Source organism: Crassostrea angulata, chromosome 2, assembly GCF_025612915.1.
Source record: "Crassostrea angulata isolate pt1a10 chromosome 2, ASM2561291v2, whole genome shotgun sequence".
NCBI classification, from domain to species: domain Eukaryota; kingdom Metazoa; phylum Mollusca; class Bivalvia; order Ostreida; family Ostreidae; genus Magallana; species Magallana angulata.
This window is the reverse complement of record NC_069112.1, coordinates 65,821,132-65,847,181: the sequence shown is the minus strand read 5'-3', so window position 1 is coordinate 65,847,181 and position 26,050 is coordinate 65,821,132. Positions and strand designations below refer to the sequence as shown.

The window sequence follows — 26,050 nt, the reverse complement described above, 5'->3', positions numbered from 1 at the left end:
TTATTAAATTGATACATGAATAGTTTTGACAGGTCTAAAACAGTCATTCCTGTGTAAATTGGTTTGTTAAGTAGCAGTATAACCTTCTTGTTTTTTACACCAACCAAGTGTTTGTTAAAAATAGTGAAATTTTCAGAACTTTGCTTGGCGACCCTTTTCCGTAAACCCTTTTGGTTATTGACCAATTTGAAGTTCATCCTATTTTATATATTTTCCATCGTTTTCCTAAGAAAGGGGGAATAAACTTTATAATTAGAGAAAAGTTTGTTGTCCTAATATAACAGAAACAAGTATTGTAAACGTGCATCTAATAGTTATAATTCATGATATTGTGTATGAAGATTTAAACTTTAATCTACGGTCCATCTGTAGCGTCATAAATAGGTCAAACACATGTATTTTCGCAGTATATGCTAGTTTTATACATAATGTGTGCTGAATGCATGAATTGCTCAGAACCCTAATATTGTCTCTTTAAGCTGAACACCACTCGTAAATTGTCACCGCCACACAGGTACCTGGTATATGAACCCTTCGATTTCGTTACACCGGACTTCCAACTGAAACTCGTCGCTGAAGTATAGTATTCTTTTCGTGGTCTTTGGATTTTATGCATTTAGTTCTTATTTTATGTGCTTATTCAGTTTGTTATTATACTTTGACCAGTTTATTTGGTGATAGTATTCTCTTGGCATGAAAAAAGTGCGTAAAGCATTATAGTTTTATTGTGATCGAGTAACAAGGCGAGGCAAAATGTATGTCCACACAGGTGAGACCTCTACAGCGAAATAGTTTAAACTGCGAAGAGGTCTGCAGCTTATAAAGGGGTTGTAGGGATAACGGTGGTAAGAGAGAAATACGGCGCAAGTGCATATTTACGAGCAGTGTTCAGCTTTAAGGAAATTGAGGAAATGTGCAATTTGGTGTCATATTTGAGTTGATTATGGACATGCACTTATTATCATTTTGTTTTATTGTAGCTTTTTACCGAATTCAGGAATAAGTCATTGATGAGCTATCTGTCTTCTTGAGGCAGAATATTTAGTGACATCGTGCAATACAAATAAGTTATTATTTCGGAGTTAATCTAACTGCTTTTATGTAAAATTTCACTGAAATAAACTATAAAATATTTTTTTTTATCTATCATTAATTTTTCTTAGAGCTTAATTACTTCATTTAATGGAAATACTGATCAGAATACTTGCACAATTAAGTTGTTGACATACACAAAATTGCGAATGCTAGGTAGTTTGAATTGACTCGAACGAGAAATAATTTCTGAGTGTTAACTCAACACAAGTTAATTTTTCCATTTTTAGCATTTTAGAGTTACAATTTTTATTTCAAAATCATTTAAATTTTACTTATTTTAAATGCTTTGTTTTTTTCTCACTGTTCAAAGTTAAACTTTATTTCTTAATCGAGGAAATTTATTGGTAGCGTTTTACTTTTTAATTGTATAACCATGGCATCTAAACAATTTGACACTTTTCTGGAAATTATTTAGTTACGACAGATTGTCGGACAATAAGTTAATTTGTTAAATAAACTGACAAATTCCTCGTTCAGGCAAACCTTTGAAGATAAATTCTTTGTGTTATCAGAGCGACACTTTAGCGACTCCCGAAGATTATTCTATTTTCATTACGTCAGAAAACTTATTTACTCGTTTCGGCTTTACTTAATCTTCTCTTTGTTAACATACGTACATCGAAATTCATCTAATTGACTTTATCACCTTTTTGGCCTTTAGTAATCAGTGTCAGCTCGACGAAGAAATTCTGTGAAATTAGCCCGCTAGCGTTTAAATCAAGTATCCTGATTGGTCAATGAGAGAAATTCCAAATTAAGCCGGATGGTTAGTGAATTTACTTAATTCACTGTCCATCCGACGTTTAAGGAATAAAGAACTTGTTTTAATTTTACGGAATTGTTTCTCTTTTCCATTAGGTAAGCTTGAATGAAATGTTATCTATTTTCAGTAATTTAGGTTTACATTACAGTATTTTATTATATTTTTTCTGTTGCTAATTGAGATAAATTTTAGTTAGTTTTGTTTAAAATACTTAAGAACAATGATTAACTATATATCTTATTATTCCGCGGAACTATGAATTTGTCATTTCAGAATTTTAGTTTTCATTTCTATAAAAGATATTTCGCGTCATTGTTTATTATGCCATGATAAATAATTTTGCTTCATTTCGTTTAAATGTGATTTTTATTATTGAATTTCTATGTTGTTAAATGCTGTTTTTATAAGGTTTGAATTCGCCGCGTAATTATTGTAAACCTGTAGTGAACTCTTCAGTGCGAGAAGGTGAATTTAAGAATCGGTAGAAATTCGTCAGCTAAGTAATATTTGTAAGTTATTTCCTCTTTAATTATTTAACGACAACAGTTTTTATTTTGTTTTCTAGTTTTCTTGCATTTTATAAGCGTTATGCATTTTCATACTTATGCGGAATTATCGATCCTTAGATTATAAGCGTAAAAACGATCTCGCATTGCTGTGTTTTACTACAGGGTGTTTCGAAATATGTTTTTGTATTAATTTACTTTTCATCCGACGTTTAAAGAATAAAGAACTTGTTTTAATTTAACGGAATTGTTTCTCTTTTCCATTAGCAACCAGTAGAAAGCCGAATGGCATCCTACCAAGCTATTCCCCCAACTTAATTTAATTCACAAACAGAGAAAGTCTCTGTGTGAAATATTTATGTTGAAAGTACTAGCAAATCTTCGAATATAGGTCACTGAAGCGTTGATGGGAGGGGCTGTGTCTAGCTGCAGGTCTGAAGCTTCCGGTCTGAAAAAAAATCGGATGGACAACCTGGGGACAACAGTGCCACCGACTGAAAAACTGTATACTTAATGCGAACGTAAACGTGCGCTAGTATTGGATTGATTCTGTGAACACAATTAGTACCATTAAATTCGCCATGCAATTTTCTACTGATATCGTCTCTTTTAAAGCATCATTACCAGACCCGTAAAGAGAAGTGATGCAGTTTGTTTACATGTAACAATGGTGACTCTCGATCTCGCTGAAAATTTAACATTCTTAATTTTCTGAAGTCGGTATAGCGTTCTCCGAAGAAAGCCTGAGGCAAGTAAGGAGACGATATCAGTAATAAATTGCATGCACAATTAAATGATATTACTTGTTTTCACAGAAGTTGCATATAAATAAGAGTAATCAGTCCAAAACTATTGCAGATTTTTGTGAGCAATAAATATACAACTTGTTCAATGGTTGGCACTGTAGCTCCCTGGTCGTCCATCTTGATTTATTTAAGACCGGGAGCTGAAGACCTGCAACTATGCTGTGTCGGACCGGATGTATTTGATAAAACATCATTCGTTTGAAAAGCAAAGGCTTATCACACGGATGGTATACTCTACACGTGATAAAATAGTTTATAAAAACGCTTTTCATTTGTATATCAACTGCATGCAGTTTTATTAATAAAAACACTTAAAGCAATCATTAAATGAAGAGTTTTATTACAGATGTAAAACTGAACATTCACCTCAACACATACATAATTATTTGGTCGGATAGAGAATCGTTTCGTTAAGACATCAGTAATAATTATTAGACAGAGTATCCAAACACTTCAACTTCACAAAGAGTGAGATACTCAGTGATTATGGAGATCTTTACGAATCTTCCCTGTGGTAATGTCGGACAGTCGATGATAACCAGCTGTGACAAAGTACCGGGACCAGCAAAGAAACCACAGGGAGTGTTGACATCTGACTCTGTCAGCCCTACAGTGACGGTAACATTCCGCAGACGGTCTGACGCATCTAAATAAAAAAACCAAAAGATATATTAATGTGAAACTGTTAAGTAATAATTCGAAAACCTGCATAGATTCCGTTTTTTCCTTGTATTTCTTTTTCTTTTATCTCCTTACTCAAAAAGTAAAAGATAGAGGTGTTTTCCCCGTTTCATTTTCACGGATGTTATCAAAGCTGTACTACACTATTTTACGTCGTTTTACATTATCGTTACTTGTAGACTATACCGGTTGTTCGTTTTACAATGTTACTTTGTACGCTTACCTACTCCCCACTCGTCCATTCCTCTATTGAATATTCTGACAGATTTAATTGTATAAATAGCCCTCAGATCCACCCTCCACCAGGGATTCGTGTCTCCACCCTCTGTGCTGGTACACTTGTCTACGACAAAGTCTGTACCGTTGTTGCCATCAACTGCCAAATCGGCAGAGTAGTTCAGTCCAGCTTCTGCCCATGTAAACGTCGATGATTGTTTTGCAAGCTTATGCAACGCAAGGTTGGAAACAGCTGTCAACAATATTACAAAAAAGCAGATATATATTGATTATTTAAAGGAAATACAATACATTGACCGTTAATTAAAAAAACAGCGGCTACAGCAAAGGGTCAAGTTGTTAATATTAAAATTTAACTTTAAAAAAATGATTGGTTTATCAGATACATGATGTAAAACAATGTGGTTTCAACAATCATTTCAGGTGCATGTATACATGGCTTATTACTCAACACTAAGGTTGTGAGATAAAAGCAACAGGAACTTATCATCTTGTTATTTGAGAGTTTAATGTTGAAAGTTGTTGAAAGTATTAAACATAAGGCAAACATTCCATTTTTTTAAAACAAAATTTTTATAGCATACCGCAGAACTTCAACTGTGCAGTAAATGTATTAGAATTTAAAGAACGATGCAAATAGAACAAAAACCCATTTTTTCCGTTATATAACTATCTTCCGTTGCTTGTCTTCCTTTGCTTGTTAATATTTAGTTCTTTATCATTCACTATAATGAAAAAGGACGTTTTATGATCAAAATTCAACAATTTTCTTTGTAATTTCTAAATAAACATATAATTGTGTTAATAAAAAAAGTATTTACTGGCTAACCACAATCAGTAATAAGCAGAACATTTAAAACGATTTTTCTACTCCATTATGAAACTTAATTTAATGCATATATGAGACTCCTCGATAAGTATTTGTATAGGCTATGGTACTTTCTTTTTAACTTAATGGGTATTTATTTTTATTGATCTTCAAATAAAATATAAGCATGCGCCAACTCTTTGTGTTGCAGCAAAAGACATATAAATAAAACAAATATATTGATTATAAGAAATGAGGATCACTGTTTTATTAGTTTCATTTTTTATTATGTGAACAGATTTACATTGTCTGTATAAAATAATCGACATTTAACCAACCTCGAACACAATGGACTTTCCTACTGGACAGTGTCACACACTGATCGTCTGAGGAGCACGCCAGACATTCCTGGTTCATTTCTGGTACATTTACAGTCTACAAGACGGTCACGGTTGATTATAAAAGCATGTTATTTACTTTGGTTAACATAGACATGTACATTATTTGTGACTGTCTGTTAGGTTTGGTTTTCTTTTTTTAATAACAAATTTTGCGAATTTCAATCGCTGAAACTTTACTTATAGGTGTTTCTGCAATGTATTTTATGTTGCTGTTGATAAAACACACCAAGTCAATATTCAAAAGTAAGAAAGAATTATCATTTATTTGTTCCTCCATTTACTGGCTTCAATTTGCGAGCGATGAACTATACAATACATGTAGGTCTCAAATTGGTATTGTAACTAAGCATACCTGGGATTTTGGTTAATCGGTGCATTTTTACCCTGAAAATCCTTAATTTTTATTTTGCAAACTCACGTTTCTTAACTTTTTTTCTATGATATATCTTTCATTCAATTTAAACATTACCATTCTACCTACTAATAACTTACATTGTTTACAAGATGCAAAAAAAAAAATTATAATGGGTATCCAAAACGCTATGATTTAAACAAATTAGCCTCTAAACCATTTGAAGGTTCTTGCACACAATTTACAGCTTTTTTTAAAGAATATTTTTCTATATCTTGTAAATTTACAAGAATGCTTTATTATTCCCCCTTAAATATAAGGAGCCCGTTTTTCTAGCAAACTCTCATTCCTCAGGACATATGATAAAACAAGCAATATTAAAAATGTATGATCTTAAAAAAATGTCATTGATACTTCGTATTATGAACATTTCTTACGTATTATTGACCAGTCAAAAACAGAAGAGATAAAACAATACCTGATTAAGTTCAATTCTAACATAGTCGGGATTGGTTTCCGTTTTGTCGATGGCCGACACGAGTTCACACAACAGTTCCTGTTTCCGGTAGTTGACTCCCCGACATAGCTTGGGTCTGTGTCTACATTCTCGGACACACTGCTGTTGTCCAATGATCTCCAACACCCGAACAACGGGACCACGATACCTCTCACCGGGAACAACCGCAGATGTCACTCCCTCATACAATGATACAACACACAGCAGTACTGTTGTAAATGTCACTTCATTCAAATATTTACCAATCAGAAGGTGAACCATTCTGTGCTTGTTTCAGATTTAAGTATAAAATTAAATGATGGTTTTTAGGTTTTGTTTTTTGCTTTGCTTAAACAATTACACTTTGTATTATATACCACCAGCCTAATACGTGTATCTTTTTCGCAGCAAAAATATAAATTAAAATTGAATGAATTTCTATCAAAGAACTTTCCTTGAAAAGCTTTTAACGAAATTAATAATATATATTAAAAGATTCTCTAGAAAAGCTGTCTTTGAACAATGGAATCGACAAAAAACCTAGTTCAATGAACGATAATGTCGTAAACAGAATGGGATATTTTTGCAAGTTACTTTGATATTTCTACATCATTTACAATCAATTTCCCTTATAGCTGTTCTTTTAACTTCTGAATTCAAAATCTGTTGGTATTTCCGATAATTATAAGACATCGTTGCCATTTCTGTATAATCATTGTCCCCTTCTGTTAATTAACTGTACATCTACTGTACAGAGGCAATGTACTCCACTGACCAACACTGTACCCCACTGTACGAGATTCTAACACACATTGCATTGTTCTGTCACCTACTGCAACATTTATTTTTTTAATATTTGTAAAAAAAAAAGTAACTGAAATTTAGTTTCTTCCAAAGTCCATATTTGATACCAAATCCTGGATTTTTATATTTGGTTTTTTTGCATTCCCCATTATTACTTAAAAGAAAGAACAGGCTTCTAATTTTATTTTTTTTAAATTTTTTTGGCAAAATAATTAATACATACGCATATTTAGAATTATTTCCGATGTAAGTGCAACATATGTATGTAAATTGCAGAAAGTTGAAGTTGTTTGTACAATTAAGTCAATACAGTAATATTAATATTACTTTTTTAACAATGAAAAATTTCATTACATGATTTTTAAAATTGAAGATAACCGTTCACTCCCGACTTCGAGCTTAGTTAGTGATATTTAAATCATATTTTCGTGTTTAGTCTTTTTTGGTTCAAAATCAACTAAATATCAACAAGTTGACAATATTTGATCTACACATTATCGGCCAATTGTCAAGTAACTTTTTTAGTAACGACTGGTGGTAGCTAACAAATGCAGTACACATTAGAGTGTACGTGTAACTGCCGTACAAATCGCAATTTCTTTTAATTTTCCAACGGTGACTTATATTTCACCAAGTGTCCCTGTAAAAACGATACCAAGCAGTCAAGGACAATGTCGCGAAAAATGGAAAAAAAATCTTATATCAATTGTTGTATCATTATACAAAGTGTAATGTAACATTTTAAACATGCATTTTTTTTTCTAAGAGTCTTTATTGAAACCGCACATGCCATAACCGACTATATGTGCATAGTACCCGTGTGATTCATCCTCTTGCAGGTGTGTTAAAGCTTCCCACAGCGATGTGTCACAGGATCAATTATTTTAGTTAATAAGTAATCATATTTGCGTTCATGTTGTTTTCATTTCCCATTGTTCATTTGTTTACGTTCACACCGCTTCATTCATTCATAGTATGATTGTACTACGAGAGGTCACGTGGTTACGTTTGGCGGGTGGATCAGTGAATGAATGGGTGTGTTAGACTGGTTTTTCGGGTTTGAGTGAGTGAGTGCGCATGTCCGTTTGCTTAATCTAACTTTGAGCACGAACTTTAATTCAGAATCACGACGCCACCCAGACAGACGGTTGAAATATTAACTTCATAGTTTTTGAACCCGACAATATATTAGTTCATTTTCCTGTTATACTTGGTGAGTCATTTTAATCAAATACATGGAATTTAAATATTATTTAACTAAAGATAAATTTAATGAGTGAATGTAGAGAAAGAGAGTGGTTTAGTAATATTATAATTGTATATGATTATAGATCACCTAGATGTTCATGTGGAAAGATTTATTTGATTCAAAAATACGACAATAAATATCCAAAGCGGAATTTCCACAAAAGGCCTTGAAGTTCTTAATTATTCCCAAATGTAGCCCAGAATATAATATATCAGCTACCCCTTGACAATGGCGCCCACGTTGGGACTCCAGAGCGCCGTTTAGGAAAAATTTCCGGTGATGAATGTATGCATGTTGTGATTTCTTATACCGCCAAAATTTTCCATAAATTATTTATATATTTGTGCACATCGTATTATCCTGTCTTTGAGGGTTTATTTGAAGCCTATGTAAAATATTCAGTTAGTGATTTGTGAGAAGAATTCAGCTAGCGACCTGTGAAAAGAATTCTCATAGCGACCTGTGAAAAGTATTCACCTAGCGAGGAGAATTTTCGACAGGAGCGGATCCAATATATATCCGGAAAATCATCACGCCACCGTGGAAATTCCTTACTTAGCGACTTCCGATTCGATGACGTCACAATCAAAATGACTGCGCCCATGGTAATGTTTACGAACTTCCAGTGAGCTCCAACGTTATCGCGATTCGTTATAGAGTGCATGCATTTAACTTGACATTTCTAGGATCCGAGGAATACTTAAACAGATACCTCCAGTGTGTTCATTTGTGACTCATAATTGATGTGTTCAATTTCATTTGTATTGTTTTATATGTTTGTTGTATGTATAGTTGCATGGTGTGAAAGTGATACACTGGTAAGTGTGTTAAACCCGCGTAACATTCCAAAGTTTATTTGTAAAATCTCAAGACCTTAAGACATCATTTGTCCTTGCTAACCGCTACACTGCATGTTGTTCAGTTGTTTATACTAACCTTTGGCATAGCAGATTGACAGCGAGGAAACTCGAGCGGGAGTAAGAAAGCAGATCATTGTTATACCCCCGCTCCGAAGGAGAGGGGGTATACTGTTTTACCCTTGTCTGTCCGTCTGTCTGTCCGTCTGTCTGTCCGTCTGTCTGTCCGTCCGTAACAAAAAAATTTCTGTCGCATTTATCTCAGCAACTATTTATCGCAGATGCTTGAAATTTTTACACAGTGTTTGTTAAGGCATGCCATATCGTGGGATATATTTTTGTACCAATCGGACGTCAACTTCCTGTTAAATGACGACTTTGCTTTTTTTTTAACCAACATTTTCAAACAAATTTCGTCAAAGATTTCTCAGCAACTATTAATCGCAGATGCTTGAAATTTTAACACACTATTTGTTTAGGCATGCCAAATTGTGGGATATATTTTTGTATCAATCGGACGTCTACTTCCTGTTAAATGAAGACTATGCTTATTTTTAGCCAAATTTTTCAAACAAATTTTCGTCATAGATTTCTCAGCAACTATTTATCGCAGATGCTTGAAATTTTAACACACTATTTGTATAGGCATGCCATATTGTAGGATATATTTTTGTATCAATCGGACGTCTACTTCCTGTTAAATGAAGACTATGCTTATTTTTAGCCAAATTTTTCAAACAAATTTTCGTCAAAGATTTCTCAGCAACTATTTATCGCAGATGCTTGAAATTTTAACACAATATTTGTATAGGCATGCCATATTGTGGGATATATTTTTGTATCAATCGGGCGTCAACTTCGTGTTAAATGAAGACTATGCTTATTTTTAGCCAAATTTTTCAAACAAATTTCCGTCAAAGATATCTCAGCAACTAATAATCGCAGATGCTTGAAATTTTAACACACTATTTGTTTAGGCATGCCATATTATGGGATATATTTCTGTACCAATCGGATGCCAGCTTTCTGTTAAATGTCGACTTTGCTTATTTTGCATATTCACATCAGAGCGGGGGTATCACTAGTGACCATTAGCGCACAGATATCTTGTTTTTCTATCATTCCATTTTTTGTCATTTTATGAATTCATATCATCATTTACCATGCGCTGCGTAATGTTCGTGACATACGATTAGATGGATATAATTCAGCAGAAATAATAATTAATTTTTTTCATACTTGTTCCAGATTATTTCTTAGTACTGACCTGATATTTAGGAATGTGATACCAGAGAGACTGTTGAAGTGGCTATAATTTCATATGTTTGTATTTCAGTGAAATTTATCTCATAGCTTAGAACATATTGACATTTATTTATTTTGTTTATTTTCTTACAAGGTATCAAAGTATCCAGTGTTAATCAGTGTATGATTTATTATTTCATCTGGTACAGAAAAAGTCAAACTGTGTTGTGTATTGTCGTGCGGTGTTTTCAATTCGAGCTACCGTAACCTTATTTCAAAAGATTATCCATCAGTTATCTTCAGCACATGGTGAGTATTGCATTTGTGTATATATCAATTAATTTTACTCTGTATTTTAACAACCTAATCATGGCCTCAGGTGGTGAGGAAGAAGGAAAGAAAGAGTTGAAAAGAAGGTGTTAGATAAGAAAGAGTTAGAAAAGAAAGAGACAGATATCTCTAAGTACATTGACAAGGTCAATAAACATCCTGGTTACATGGTGTTAACAGTAGAGGAGTATAATAAGTTACTTCAAGTGTCCAGTACTCCTAAGAAAGTAGAACCCCCTAAACCAAAACTTGCTTTAGGTTCTCCAATTAAAAACATAGGACCAAGAGTGCAAACTCTGTTAAACACATTGTCAGGTACAACACCAGAGGTTGAACACTCAAGACTAATCCTGAGTACTCCCAGTCCTAATTTAAATACTTCTACGAGTACCTGCGTAAACCCAATCAACCCCCCCCCCCCCCCCCCCCTAAATTACCTTTATTTAGTGGAACGGATGAGCCCCAGAAAGGTGAGGTACCTTATGAGGTGTGGAGTTTTGAATTGAAGTGTTTGAAAAAGAGTGGTCAATATCCTGAATATACACTTCTTCAAGCAGTCAGAAATTCACTTAAGGGATTAGCTAGATCTATGTTGGTACCATTAGGTGAAGATGTTTGTTTGACAGATATCATTAATAAGTTGGATGGGTTCTTTGGAAGTGTTTCCACTAATGAGAATTTAATGCAAGCTTTTTATAGCGATTATCAAAAAGAATCAGAATCTATTGTTGTTTATGCATCAAGATTAGAGGAAACCATTTCTAAGGCTATTCAGTTTGGTTTTATTGATGAAGTTGCAAAAGATGCGATGCTTAGAAATAAGTTTTGGACAGGTCTCTCTAGTCAAACTTTGAGACATTCTACTAGACATTTGTATGATTCTATTAAAGATTTTCAAATTCTTATGAAGGAAATCAGGAAGGTTCAACAGGAAGACCAAGTTCAACAGAAAACGAAAGTCCGCGCGGCAGCGGCGAATGCCGACACAGCAGAAAATGAAGACTGGAAGAAAGAATTGAAGGAATTAGTGTCCAAGATTGACAGGTTAGAACAGAATATTAATTCTCAGCAGTACAATTACCAAGAGTTAACAAGGAAGTTAAATAACTTTGAATTGCAAGAAAGCAAAGAGAATGCTGTTCCTTCTTATGTAGAAAGAGGGTTACACAGACCTTTTAGAGGTAGATATAGAGGGTTCAGGAGAAGCCAAGGTAGAGAATTCACTCAGATCAGGGACGGAATTTTGAGAGTCGACTGATCAAAGAGCTATGTAACGTCGCTGGGGTAAGTAAGAGTAGGACGACACCCTACCACCCCATGGGAAATGGCGTAGTGGAGCGATTCAACCAAACACTAATAAAGATGTTGGGAACTTTGGAGTATCACCAAAAAGAGGACTGGAAGTCCTATGTGCCACCTCTCGTTCAAGCATATAATGCTACCAAGCAAGATACCACAGGGTATTCCCCTCATTACCTTATGTTTGGTTGGCACCCTAAGCTATTGCCATTATGCCATTGATGCTTATCTCGGAATAGATACAGTTAAGGAGAAGTCAAAGAACAAAGAGAATTATGTTGATAAACTGAAAAAGAGACTAGACTATGCTTACAAAGTAGCAAGATCAAATACAGAAAGGAATTCTGAAAGATCAAAAAGACATTATGATTTTAGAGTGAGAAATTCAAAATTAGAAATTGGGGACAGAGTTTTAATAAGGCTTTTGCACAAAACCGGTAGAAGCAAATTATCAGACGAATGGGAAAGAGATACATATGTTATTGTGGGCATACCCAATCCAGACATTCCGGTATACAAGGTGCAGAAAGAGTCCAAAAAAGGTGCAATTAGAACTTTACATAGAAATTTACTTTTACCTTTCATGTCCATTTCAGATACTGTAGATATAGAATTTCCCAAAGAATCAGACAGACAACATAAGAGGAGAGACAGACGTCAAAAGGTGTTAGCAGAATCAGAGTCGACATCATCTGATTCAAGTGAGGATGATGATGATGATGAAGAGGATGATTCAGAGTTTACCTATATGGTAAAGAAAAGGTCAGGTAAGGAATATATACCCAAGGGTACGCCTAATACTTCACGTATTTACCATGGGAATGATTCTAGTGAATCTTTCGGTGCAACGGGCAATCATAATTTCGATATATCAGGCGCAGATAATATCGACGTTGGTCGTGGAAACTCGATAACAACACAGTTCGATTCTTCGACTGTAGAATCAGATCATGGATTTCCTATCCATTCTGTTGATTTATCCAAATCTGGTTTATCACATAATTCTAATTTGTCTTTACCAAATAAAGATGATGATGTGTTGCCAGATACTAATGTTTTCATTCCACGCAGGTCCATAAGAGAGAGAAATAAACCTGACAGATACGGAGAATGGGTAATGGGGTCCCAGCCAGTTGAAGTTTGGTATGTCTGACATAGGGAGAATGTCACAGAAAATGTATAGTTTTATGTTTATTATTTTCAGTCGCTATATTGTTTTCAGAATTGGTGTCCACATTGATCTGAAGCAAAATGTCAGGAGACATTTTTTCTCCAGACAGGGGAGAATGTCACAGGATCAATTATTTTAGTTAATAAGTAATCATATTTGCGTTCATGTTGTTTTCATTTTCCATTGTTCATTTGTTTACGTTCACACCGCTTCATTCATTCATAGTATGATAGTAGTACGAGAGGTCACGTGGTTACGTTTGGCGGGTGGATCAGTGAATGAATGGGTGTGTTAGACTGGTTTTTCGGGTTTGAGTGAGTGAGTGCGCATGTCCGTTTGCTTAATCTAACTTTGAGCACGAACTTTAATTCAGAATCACGACGCCACCCAGACAGACGGTTGAAATATTAACTTCATAGTTTTTGAACCCGACAATATATTAGTTCATTTTCCTGTTATACTTGGTGAGTCATTTTAATCAAATACATGTAATTTAAATATTATTTAACTAAAGATAAATTTAATGAGTGAATGTAGAGAAAGAGAGTGTTTTAGTAATATTATAATTGTATATGTTTATAGATCACCTAGATGTTCATGTGGAAAGATTTATTTGATTCAAAAATACGACAATAAATATCCAAAGCGTAATTTCAACAAAAGGCCTTGGAGTTCTTAATTATTCCCAAATGTAGCCCAGCATATAATATATCAGCTACCCCTTGACAAACAAATAGAAAAACATTTGTCTGTACTTCATACAATATGGCGGTACACTTAACTTTGACATCACAATCTGCATTCCATTCGATAGTACTCAGGGAATGTATCGTAACGTTGATATTGAAACATTTATCAAAACTACGTGTTTCCTTTACATAGGTGTTGTTCTTACTTCACACAAATATTGCTTATGACCAAAGGGTGTGTCATGACCTTGACCTAAGGTTAATTGAGGAAGTTCAAGGTCATTATTCCAAAAATGCTAAATTCTGTCTGTGCCATGTCTTGTATTAATTGAAATATTAGAAGCTAAAATTTGACACAAAGCTTGCTTGTCTCAAGCCACATAAAATTGTTTTTAGATTCTAATCCCTGTCTCTCTGAAAATGGACTGCCCCGATGATTTTTTTTTGTTGGGGAAAAAAATGTGTGGAAAACATCGGGCTCAGTATACCAATAAAATGTTTAAATATTAAATGGTTGCTTGACATGTCAATTTCGTTTGATTCAAGTCATGGTTGTTAACAGAAGGATGCAAACGTTCTCAAGCATTAACAGTTAACTTAAAATAAAATGGAATTAAAGGATAGAAATGGGTTTGTTTACTCCTATTAGCTTTAACAGTTTTATAAAATAGAGCAGTTGTTATTTATAGAAAATGGACAGGGAAATAGATTACTACAATATTTTCTATAATAGCAAAAATACACTCGTTATGGGTTTTTTCTTAGCGGGGGGTATCAATTGTGAGCTTGCTCACAGTACCTCTATTTTTGATGGTAAGTATCAAATAGTCGACAGATTATATAATTTAAGTTTATGAATTTAAGTATGTTTACAAGGTATTGATTTAAAAAACAGCTTTCTTACTGATCAAATAAAGTATCTAGCATTGCTGGGAATATATCTTCAGTGAGAGGATTGTAGCTTCTACAGTTATTCCTACCTGTAAAAAAAAAGGTTGTTTTTTATTGACTACACGGTTATAAAACGGAATACACCCAACCCGTTCTGATTAGGTATTTTTAATAAGAGAAATTCAATATAAAAGTTAATAAAAACCATGCATGCAGTGTCATAGATCTATAACATTTAGTCTAATGTGAAACTCCAAGAACATCGGTATGATCTCTCACATCTATAAGGAGTGAACCTGAAAGGGTGGACATACGCAAACATTTAACGTAATACGGTATCGTATCTTTGATATTAATAAGAAGGAGAATCCAAACACGTCGATTTCACATAGAGTAAGAGCCTCAGATGTCTTGGAGATCTTAACGAATCTTCCCCGTCGTAATGTCGTACAGTCGATGACAACCAGCTGTGACGCGGTACCGGGACCAGCAAAGAAACCACAAGGAGTTTCAGATTCTGTCAACCCTACAGTGACGGTAACGTCCCGAAGTCGGTCTGACGCATCTTTAAAAAATTAAAACGCAGATGTAAAAGTTAACAAAAACATTTAAAGAACAATGTTTTCCAAGTTAAAGTTGTTTCTTCATTTTATTACTCATATGCATGTTATATTTCTTAGAAATTTAATTACTTAATAACAAAATCATTTGCAACCAAGTAATAATTTAGCAATGTAGTTTCTCTGTAAGCCTATGTGATAACGTCACTTTGAACACTTACCTCCTCCTGCGTCTTTTCCTCTGTTGAGTATTCTGACAGATGTGATGGTATACACAGTCAGTAGGTCCACCCTCCACCAGGGATTTGTGTCGTTTCCTCCTGTGTATGTACACTCTTCTTGGAGAAGGTTTGTACCTCTGTTACCATATACTGCCAACTGTGCTCCATAAACTTGAAACGTTGAAGACTGTTCGGTAGGTTTACCCAATGCAGGTGCTAAGAGAACTGTCAACAATATTTGGTGATAGTGTTAATAAAATACAATGTGATACAGTGACTGTTTATGACCAAAAAATACAAAAAATAAAAATTACTTGAAATAATAATACAGTGACTGTTTAGGAAATAAAGAGAAAAATTACTTGAAATAATTGTTCATTAAAATGGACTTTCATTCAATGTCTGCAATGCCAAATTGTGTTTCTGTTAGAAATTTCCAAAATTTATTTCATAATGAAACGCTGTCTCTGTTATTTTTGTCGAAACTAATTGACTATTATTACTTGAAAATTTAGTTACTTTCCGTTATAAATAACTTATACCGAAATATCATGCGATTAAACTCCTACCGACTTTTGCAGCAAACATTCAGGAAGTAGTTTCCTCATGGTCTGAGTTGTCATATTCACAATATTATTAAGTTTATTGTCATGAGTAAAATCTGTTCTGCAAAAAATATGAATTAAATGATATTGATATAATTTTGCATTGTTTATGGTTTAAGTTATTACAAAAATAAACCTAAAAAGTAAAACAGAGGGCATTCGATCTTGTTTCCTTGATGTTTTCTTCAAGACTATTTTGGCAGTACTGAAACAAAGTCAAAATGTATGTGGTTGTCAAAATAATTTGCATTATTTCTGTTGATTCTTTTTTAAATTTTTTGTACGACCATTATATGACACTCAATTTAAACATATTAAAAGAAAGCTTTAAAATCACCACAGTTGTCATATGTCAAATTCAGCGACCTCATAAAGATTTAATGCAAGCAGAATAACATCACTATAAAAAGATCAGGGCAATTAAGATTTTAGTATTATCATTCCTTGTTACTTGTAGCTCAAAACCCGACGCTTTTAATTTGTTGAGCTTCACTGCCCTTCGTGAGTAAGCATTTAATGGTAAAAGGAATATTCAATAAATAAACAGTAAAATGTGTCGTTTATAATAAAGTCTAGTCATTAAACATTTTCTGTGGTTGAACAAAGGCATTTAAAAGTAAATGCTTTTAAATGTTATACATAATACATAGAAATTAGTGATGTTGAAAAACAATTTGTTTTAGAAATAAATCAATACAGCTGAGTATTTACGTGGGTTTTTTTCCCAAATACTTCATGATATCCCCTGCAAGCGCGGGTATATACATTTTACACATGATATGATACAATGCGGCTTTGTTCATTTTTGTATATTCTGTGTCCAACATTTTTCTTACTTCCTTTCTTAACATATTCCTGAAAATTGAAATACAAAAAAACTAAATACATAGCTGGATATCTAAAAGAGCGGACAGGGATGAAAAACCTAAACTAAATTGAATGATATATACATGTACATTTGTGGCCTTAATTTCTTTTAGTTTTAGTTGCTTATTGTTGTGGTTATCCCATATTAAAAATTACTGTAGCTTCGTTTTTAGTGTAACTGATACTCTAACAGCGTTTACATGTCTGTAAGAGCATTTGGGTCCAAGGTGTATTTTTTGGTAATTTTACTATTGATATAAATGAATTCTCATGGGGGGGGGGGGACCCCTCACTCCCACCCCTTCTCTAAATCTGTGCACACGATGATGTACATGTAGGCACAGAGAAGCAAATCTAAAACCGGCAACCACCACGGGGAGGGGGCATAATTTAATTTTTAATTTTGTTTGTAATAATTATATAGACCATTATACTTTCTATGACATGAAATGTTAAGATTATATTGATTAACTAAAAATTCACGGCAAACAGTTCAACCCCAAATTGCACATAAAGTGCTGCTCATGTGTATTATCATATGGGAAGGGATCTCATCCTTAGTTATGAAAACTATAATCTTTAAATGTATTACCGGAGCTACATGTGGCCTTCATTTTTGATTAAACTGGTACAAACCAGTGTTATTAATGGGCAAACACCTGGTGCGGGTATTACTGTCTAATGACAGCATCTAGATTATTTTTTATCAAAAGGCAAAACTCGAAAATCTTGCTTGCACCTGAATATTCACAAGTCTGTCAACTAATTCTTTGAAAGAATATTATTATAATGATGCTGGCTGTAAAATTAGTGACCCAGAGGAATCTAAATGCGTTGTCCATAGCTATTTATTGGGGTATATTGTGTGCAAGATATAGTTATGAATTACAATATTAAACAAGTTACAATACAAATTCTAGTTACTCTTTGGTAACATGATAGTAATTTTTATGGATTTAATGTATCCTTTTTATGTAACATTTTAATTTTATTAAGTTATACATATTACTATACTTAAATTTGTTGAAATTGATCTTGTCAACAGACTTTTCAATTGTGCTAAATATACTTACATGTATATATATATTGTATGATATATTGTATGTGCAAATGAAATCAATGTCAATAAAAAAAAAAAAAAAAAAGTTATACATATTCATACAAGGTCTTTAGTTTGTACCTTGTTTTTTTTTTTTTTTTTGTTATTGGATACGGTTTATTTTATCTTAATATAGTCTTTTAAATTAATCTATTTAACATTGTAAACAAACATTTTAGGTAGACATTTTTTAGTAACATTGTCGGTGAGTACATGTATTTTGACCTTTTATGTCTCGAACTACCGAGCATGGGGAATCATTTGGATCAGGAAAGAAGATAAACATTTTAGAAGTTGGAGATCTGAGACATTTTTGAAGAAGAACTTGCTGGTTTTAAGCGCATATATTAATTTTTTATAAAATGCTTTATTTACTTTGACATTTCACGAAGAACTACTTGATATCCCGCGCAAGTACGAGAATTAACACTTCTTTAAATTAACTTGATACCATGCTAAACATGTTAAACAAGATTTTTTAAGTTTTTGTATGTACTGTTTCCAAAACTTGTCTTTATTTCTTTTCTTAACTTGTTCTATAAAATTGAAATAAAGAAAAAACAACTGCAAAAACAAAGCGGCTGAATTCTATTAGGAGCGGACAGTAATGAAACTCTAAATTGAAATTAATTTTATATACATGCACATGTACGTGGTGACTAATTTCTTTTGTTTAAACTGACTGAATTATTTTATAAATTGAAAGCAGATCAATTTTGAAATTGTTTGATAGCTAAAATCGAAGCATGCGGTTAAAAAGGAAAACAACATAACTGCAGATATTTTATTGACCCCAAACAAGACAGCAACAAATTAAAACTTAACACATACTGTTTAATTATTATTCAAGTTAATTATGAAATATTGAATCAAATATCCCGATAATAGTTTATAAAAAGCTTTACATTTTATATCAACTGCACGCAGTCTTATAATTAAACAAAGCAATCATTAAATAAAGAGTTTTGTCACAAAACTAAACATTAACCTCGCCTGAACATCTATATACTAGAAATTGATTGGTAGGAAAGAGAATGATTCAGATAAAAGATATCAGCAAAAATAATTAGACAGAGTATCCAAACACTTCAACTTCACATAGAGTGAGATACTCAGTGATTATGGAGATCTTTACGAATCTCCCCTGTGGTAATGTCGGACAGTCGATGACGACCAGCTGTGACAGAGTACCGGGACCAGCAAAGAAACCACAGGGAGTGTTGATATCAGACACTGTCAGCCCTACAATGACGGTGACATTCCGCAGCCTGTCGGACACATCTAATTAAAAAAAATCCACATATATTATTGTGAAATTGTAGACTAATAACTCATAAAACTGCATAAATTCCATTATTTTCTTTGTTGTTTTTCTCCTTGCTAAAAAAATAGTAAGAGAGAAAGGGGTATTCCCCGTTTTATTTTCACGGATGTAATCAAAGCTGTAATACTGTACTTGACGTCGTTTGACAATGCCTTTACTTGAACACTATACCGGTAGTTCGTTGAACAGTGTTACTGTGTGCCCTTACCTACTCCCCACTCGTCCATTCCTCTATTGAATATTCTGACAGATTTAATGGTATAAATAGCCTGCAGATCCACCGACCACCACGGGTTTGTGTCTCCATCCTCTGTGCATGAACACTTGTCTACGACAAAGTCTGTACCGTTGTTGCCATCGACTGCCAAATTGGCTGAATAGTTTATTCTATTTTCTGGCCATGTAAACGTTGATGATTGTGTTGCAGGTTTTTTCAATGCAAGGTTGGAAGCAGCTGTCAACATAACAACAATGAAGATACTAAGTGATAATATTGAGAAAATGCAATACACTGACCGTAAAAAAAGAAAAGTTATTGGCTTTTAGAGCTATTACTCATATACTAAAAAGTTGAAGACCCAATTCTTTTGATGTGTACAGTTTAATATTGTGTGGAGAAAAATAACAAATATAATTACTCTCTCTCCCTTTCTCTCTCTCTCTCTCTCTCTCTCTCTCTCTCTCTCTGTGTGTGTGTGTGGACATTATAAGTATGCTGCTCAATATTGACTTGTGCACTGAATAATTGATACACCCCTAGTTTGTACTCTGACAGAGAAAAAAATCCTTCCTTTTTTAAACGTGTAAAACATTATTTTATTGATCAGTTACCACACACCCTAAACATTTATTTGATTTTTCGACGTAATTGTTAAAACACCCGCCATAATTGGTATCACAATTTACAGCTAGTAGAACAATAATATATGTGTTTGAGTTCTTGTTCTGATTTAAAACATGGTGACCTGATTTTTTTTAAGGAAGACTTGTTAACAGGTAACATAGGTTACTTGAATTCTAACATTAGTATTTTAACTTACAATTATTGTACAAAAGCTAAAGAAAGTAACATTTCAATTAAAATATTACACATTTTCGGCAAAACGATTTTATAAAAACTGCAAATAGAAATCGATTTCATGTGACCTAAATATCCACACATAATTTTCAAGTAAACTTTACATTATGTCTTATGTACATATATAATAGAACAGTTAATCTTAATTAGGGTGTTAAATCTCTTACCCCCGCACGATTTACTCAGTATTACATTTACGTCAATATAAATATATTAAAACATGTTTAAAAACTCAGTTTAGTCATATAATGAAAACGTTTTCATTACACATCAAATAAGCCCAGGCTCCGGGATCATGTTAGTGTCTTAAATTTAAGTTAGAATTTTGTCTTAAATCTAAGATTTAGACTTAGTTAAGATTGCTTACTTAAGTTGATCACAAAATAATCTACGAAAAAACATAGCTAAGATTTGTCTTAGCTTAAACATCATAGTAACACACGCGATTTTTCGACCGAAATTGTTAAAAGTGGAACTCTACTTCGTTTGAAGATTCCTATCGGCTGCATCGTAAACATTTATCATACATCACAATGTTAAAAAATTATATTTAAAAGATGCTCTACACAAATATTACCATAGTTTCTTACTGGATAACATGCCAGTCAGTTTACAAACGTGTTTACAAACTTTCACTTTAACAAAGGGAAATAACTTCAATAGCAAAGGGAAAACCCTAGACTATAGATAGAAAACCCGAGGACGAGGGAGCCGCCTTCTTTGCTGATCATTTCTTATTAAAAATCCAACGAGTGTTGCCATTTTGAACTTACTTAGTAACAATCTATAAACTGAAGTCTGCCTAATAGCAGTCTTAAGATTTAAGACAATATTTCAGACTTAACCCTAAGTCATTTTTTTGTGATCCACTTTAAGAACAATCTTAAAATTTATTGACTTAAGATTTAAGACAGTTTCATGATCCCGGAGCCAGGTATATGTACTTTGAGTATTTGATTTAAGTCACTAACTGCAAACATGATGCTTGATTTAAAATTCATTGCACTTCGCATAAGTGTTGACATTGCTGGCGCTGTGAACGTGATTCAGCATTTGTGATATTATGAAAAAGTACTATGCAATTAAAACAAGAATAAAACATTAATAATTAACCTTCTTTACAGACAATGTCGTATTTCCACTCTCCGTTTGACTGACAGATCAGTCGCCCCGAACCAGACTGGGCGTATCCGTCAGAACACGAGGCGTGTATCCTCCTGTGTATACCAATGGCGTCCTCACGTTTTGCTTTACTCAAATCTATTCCTTTTTTATCGGGTATTCCACAATCTTAAAAAGAGAGGCCCATGGGCCACATCGGTCACCTGAGGAACAATAGGTATGATAAAATCAGCTTAATGGAGTCATAATAAAAACTATATGGACAATGCACAATAATACATGTAGATCCTGTATAAATAAAATCCATTTTCCCCCTAGATTCTTATGTTTATAATCATTAGTCCGATTTCTAACAGGATGATTTTATAGTCATATCATATGTTGAGTATTGCAGTTCTCAAAAAGATCCTTTACAAAAGTTAATATATGGGATATAAACCTACATCAAACTCTGAACCTTCTTGTGAGGCCAACAAATTGTCCTGGGGCCAAAGTCTTAACAATTATAAAAAATCATCTGGCTGATTAGCTTCTGAGAAGAAGAATTTTAAAGATTTACCCTATATATTCCTTTGTTAAACATTGACCCCCTATTGTGGCCCCACCCCTACCCCTGGGGATCATGATTTTCACAACTTTGAATCTAAACTACCTGAGAATGCTTTTACACAAGTTTCAGCTTTCCTGGTTGATTAGTTTCTGAGAAGATTTTTTAAAGATTTACTCTATATATTCTTTCTTGAACTTTGACCCCCCCCCCTTTGTGGCCCCACTCTACCCCCGGGGGTCATGATTTTCACATCTTTGAATCAACACTACCTGAGGATGCTTCCACACAAGTTTCAGCTTTCTTGGCTGATTAGTTTCAGAGAAGATTTTTAAAGACTTACCCTAAATATTCCTTTGTTAAACTTTGACCCCCCATTGTGGCCCCATTCTACCCCCGGGGTCATGATTTTCACAACTTTGAATCTACACTACCTGAGGATGCTTCTACACAAGTTTTAGCTTTGTTGGCTGATTAGTGTCTGAGAAGAAGATTTTTAAAGATTTACTCTATATATTCCTATGTAAAATTTCGACCCCCTATTGTGGCGCCACCCTACCACCAAGGATCATGATTTTCACATCTTTGAAACTACACTACCTGAGGATGCTTCCACACAAATTTTAGCTTTGCTGGCTGATTAGTTTCTGAGAAAAGATTTTTAAAGATTTACTCTATATATTCCTATGTTAAACTTCGCCCCCCCCCCCCCCCCATTGTGGCCCCACCATACCCCCGGGGGTCATGATTTTCACAATTTTGTATCTACACTACCTGAGGATGCTTTCACACAGGTTTCAGCTTTCCTGGTCTTATGGTTCATGAGAAGAAAATTTTTGAAAATTCTCGAAATTTTTCATAAATTCCTAATTATCTCCCTTTGCAAAAGAGAGTGGACCTTAATTTTCACAATTTGGAATCCCCTTAGGCTAAGGATGCTTTGTGCCACGTTTGGTTGAAATTGGCCCAATGGTTCTTGGGAAGATGTAGAAAATGTGAAAAGTTTACAGACAGACGGACGGACAGACAGACGGACGGACGACAGACAAAATGTGATCAGAATAGCTCACTTGAGCTTTCAGCTCAGGTGAGCTAAAAGGGGTATATCGTAAACGATAAGTTTCATCGTTGAAATTTTGTAGAAAAATATCAAGGTTAATAAAATAGCCCAGACTAGAGTCAGAAGTACAATGATATTTCAAATACTTATTGATCATAGATTGACACTTGGAATATTATAACAATTTATCATACATCAGAGCTTCTTTCTTAAAAGATCATGCGAAATAGTCGTCAACCTATTCAGTCTCTTGTAAGAATCTTTATCTGGTATAAATTATATATTACAATTTGTATCAAACAATTTTTATATCTGCAAGTATATGAAGATCAAACAGAGATCACCTTTTTAATAAATGGGCATTTATAAATTTGGTATTAAATAGTAAATTCTTTTATAAAACGCAACTTTCTTTGGTTAAAAAATTATCAAATTATTTAACTCGTGTAGATTTTTATTTTGATCTAAGACAAAGAACATTATAATTTTACCTGACAAAACACATTCAAAGAATTTATCTTCAGAATATTTCTTGTGTCTACATTTCTCGCTGATTTGACAGGTTGAGTTTGAACAAGCTCCAGCCAGATCCTACCGGAATAAAACCAGCTCTTGAACAATAATGAAGAAATTAATTTCGACTAAATATTCACTTTTTCAAGAACGAATAGTCTCTTTTTTGCTATTGTTATCGTCAATTTTAAACTCTCACTTTAACAAAATGACTACACCCCGTTTTTCCTAACATTTAAACGTGAAGGATCCTGGGACCGCACAAACCCAAGATATTAAAAATATGTTTAATAAGTTTTACACGATTTGTACATATTTCATATATATATATATATATATATATATATATATATATATATATATATATATATATATAAGTAAAAAACTAAGTTTTGATAAGCTGAAAAAATAGAATTATTCGTTGGGCAAACACATAAATATTGAGTGACCCTTCCGCTTCATAGCCGCGCAATAAAATGTAAATACTGCAGCGTGACATATATCATACGCAAGCGGCCTCTGAGTTAAACCTTATGTTTTCAAGAAATAATTTATTTGTATTTTGAAGATGCACTCTCTATGGATGCATACGACGGCAACCCTCGTATTTCTCACTACAAGCATCGATTAACTCCAGTTTTTTTTCTTGTGGCGTCAAGCCTACTGTAACACATTGTAGACAATATCGCAATCACGTCAAACTCAAATCAATGTTTAAAGCAACTCGCATAACTGAACGGCGAACGCAAGCTGAGCACACGGTCAGCGAAGGCTAAAATTAGAAAGTTTCAGGTATTGTATTATTAAGCCTCTAGTATGATCAAATTCAATATTTTTCTTCCTATATGCGTTGTCATACTCAAACAGTAAATCATCTGTTTTGAATAACAAAGTCTTTTTAAGAACAGTTGATTTGATGCATTTTCAAAAGCATCTTTTTTTAGTAAAGTTTTTTTTTAGTCTGGCAGATAAAATCACCTAGTGAAATCTGAATCAACATCTGGAACACTTCCAATTAGCAGAGAACCAGTTTTCGTAATTGCAATAATGAATTTGGATGACAAATATACGCGAGCATGTTTGTCTGACAGTTTGTCAAACACAATAGATTTCAAGAAACAATTCAAACCACAACGGAGATTTTAAAATCAGTTGTACAATTGAATGTTTAATAGATATTTCGGGTTATCTTGTCAAGGAAATAAATAATTTCAAAAGATCTAAATGATTTTGAAATAGTGGCAAAGACCATACACTACATGCATAATCAAGCTCTGTTCTGCCCCACGATATTCCTGCAGCATATTTTGACGATTTTAATATGTGTAAGAAGTGCAATTGAAATCAATGAAATTAAAAAAAATCCAAAATGTAGGATTTTTACGGAGATTTAAAATACGGCATGCTACTTTCATGTCTGTTGCTATGATTTTTTAAGCCGTGTATTGAAAACTTACAATCTAGAAAAGGCGTTTGAATAGAGAAATCTTCGGATATTTTCATAATATTAAATAAACATCTTTTGACCCCTGATGTGTTTATAATATCTAAGAAAATGTGTCTTGCTGCATAAATATCTTGAGACATAGTATACATAGTTGTTATTAAGGATTCTAACCCATTTACCTTTGGCCAGTGCTCCTTTTCACTGTATACCCAACCATCACTCTCCATGTACCTTGTCTCTGCTGTCGTCTTATTTTCATAATTGCTTTCACAGAAATTGGCCCCTTTGAGATAGTTGACAGATTTACACCGCGGTGTAACCAGGCATTCAGTCACACAGTCCAGGAAACTGATTTCTGCGTAGGATTGGATTACTTTCCCGTCCAGTCTGTGCCCACGCTGAAGTAGAGAGAAGCCCGTTTTAAGGCTGCCATAACACGACACAAGGATACTGTATAAAAACCACGGATATCTGAAGATTTTAGATAGTTGCATTGTAATGTACATGTAGGATAAGGTTTCATGTAAACTACAGTAGTTTTTCGTACATTGACGAACTTAAATTGCGCACTTTAGAAAAAAAATTGGGGCCAGTTAGATTTTGTATTACTATTGATTTTTTTTAAAAACGTTCTTGATATGTAAACTAATGGTAAGCATGAAAAGTTAAAATGAATATTTCATAAGTAATCAGAAAACATGCTAAGGTGACAATAACAATATCGTTTTCATTTACTTTGATCAATAAACCTCATTGTGGTTAAACAAAGCCACTTAAAGAAGATATCTACTTTAAATAATATATGAAATGAAAAACTCAGTGATGCAACAAACTAATTGGTTTTAGAAGTTTCACAATACAGCTACATCAATACAGGTATAAAGTATTAGCTCCCTGATTATTATGGAAGGGAATTACCGCCAAAAT

At 33.6% G+C, this 26,050-nt stretch overlaps 3 protein-coding genes across 3 annotated transcripts; all 3 read right to left on the bottom strand.

The window, feature by feature from the left end:
• Positions 1-3,565: 3,565 nt before the first annotated feature.
• LOC128172696 (uncharacterized) lies at positions 3,566-6,677 on the bottom strand. The gene is made up of 4 exons (XM_052838464.1): positions 6,128-6,677; positions 5,235-5,331; positions 4,075-4,320; positions 3,566-3,816 (listed from the first exon to the last, which is right to left on the bottom strand). The coding sequence occupies exons 1-4, from the start codon at positions 6,425-6,427 to the stop codon at positions 3,602-3,604; spliced, it is 858 nt and encodes a 285-aa protein (XP_052694424.1). The 5' UTR covers positions 6,428-6,677; the 3' UTR covers positions 3,566-3,601.
• Positions 6,678-14,961: 8,284 nt separating this feature from the next.
• On the bottom strand, positions 14,962-15,690 carry LOC128172803 (fucolectin-like; the record flags this gene model as incomplete). Its single annotated transcript, XM_052838547.1, has 2 exons — positions 14,962-15,245; positions 15,462-15,690. Coding segments are annotated over 2 exons (513 nt in total), but the record flags the coding sequence as incomplete, so codon positions are not given.
• Positions 15,691-18,819: 3,129 nt separating this feature from the next.
• On the bottom strand, positions 18,820-25,629 carry LOC128172675 (uncharacterized). Its single transcript, XM_052838448.1, has 5 exons — positions 25,303-25,629; positions 23,655-23,754; positions 21,548-21,724; positions 19,565-19,810; positions 18,820-19,313 (listed from the first exon to the last, which is right to left on the bottom strand). The coding sequence occupies exons 1-5, from the start codon at positions 25,627-25,629 to the stop codon at positions 19,099-19,101; spliced, it is 1,065 nt and encodes a 354-aa protein (XP_052694408.1). The 3' UTR covers positions 18,820-19,098.
• Positions 25,630-26,050: the final 421 nt, after the last annotated feature.

What these genes read in the sequence shown, in the direction of transcription:
- LOC128172696 (XM_052838464.1), bottom strand. Translation starts at nt 6,427, where the DNA reads ATGGTTCACCTTCTGATTGGTAAATATTTGAATGAAGTGACATTTACA. An exon ending in TTAGAATTGAACTTAATCAG is followed by an intron (nt 5,332 to 6,127) that starts GTATTGTTTTAT and finishes ACCGTCTTGTAG; the next exon opens with ACTGTAAATGTACCAGAAAT. An exon ending in AATGGACGAGTGGGGAGTAG is followed by an intron (nt 3,817 to 4,074) that starts GTAAGCGTACAA and finishes TTTTTTATTTAG; the next exon opens with ATGCGTCAGACCGTCTGCGG.
- LOC128172675 (XM_052838448.1), bottom strand. Translation starts at nt 25,629, where the DNA reads ATGTACATTACAATGCAACTATCTAAAATCTTCAGATATCCGTGGTTT. An exon ending in AAAAGGAGCACTGGCCAAAG is followed by an intron (nt 23,755 to 25,302) that starts GTAAATGGGTTA and finishes TTATTCCGGTAG; the next exon opens with GATCTGGCTGGAGCTTGTTC. An exon ending in CTTTGAATGTGTTTTGTCAG is followed by an intron (nt 21,725 to 23,654) that starts GTAAAATTATAA and finishes TCTCTTTTTAAG; the next exon opens with ATTGTGGAATACCCGATAAA.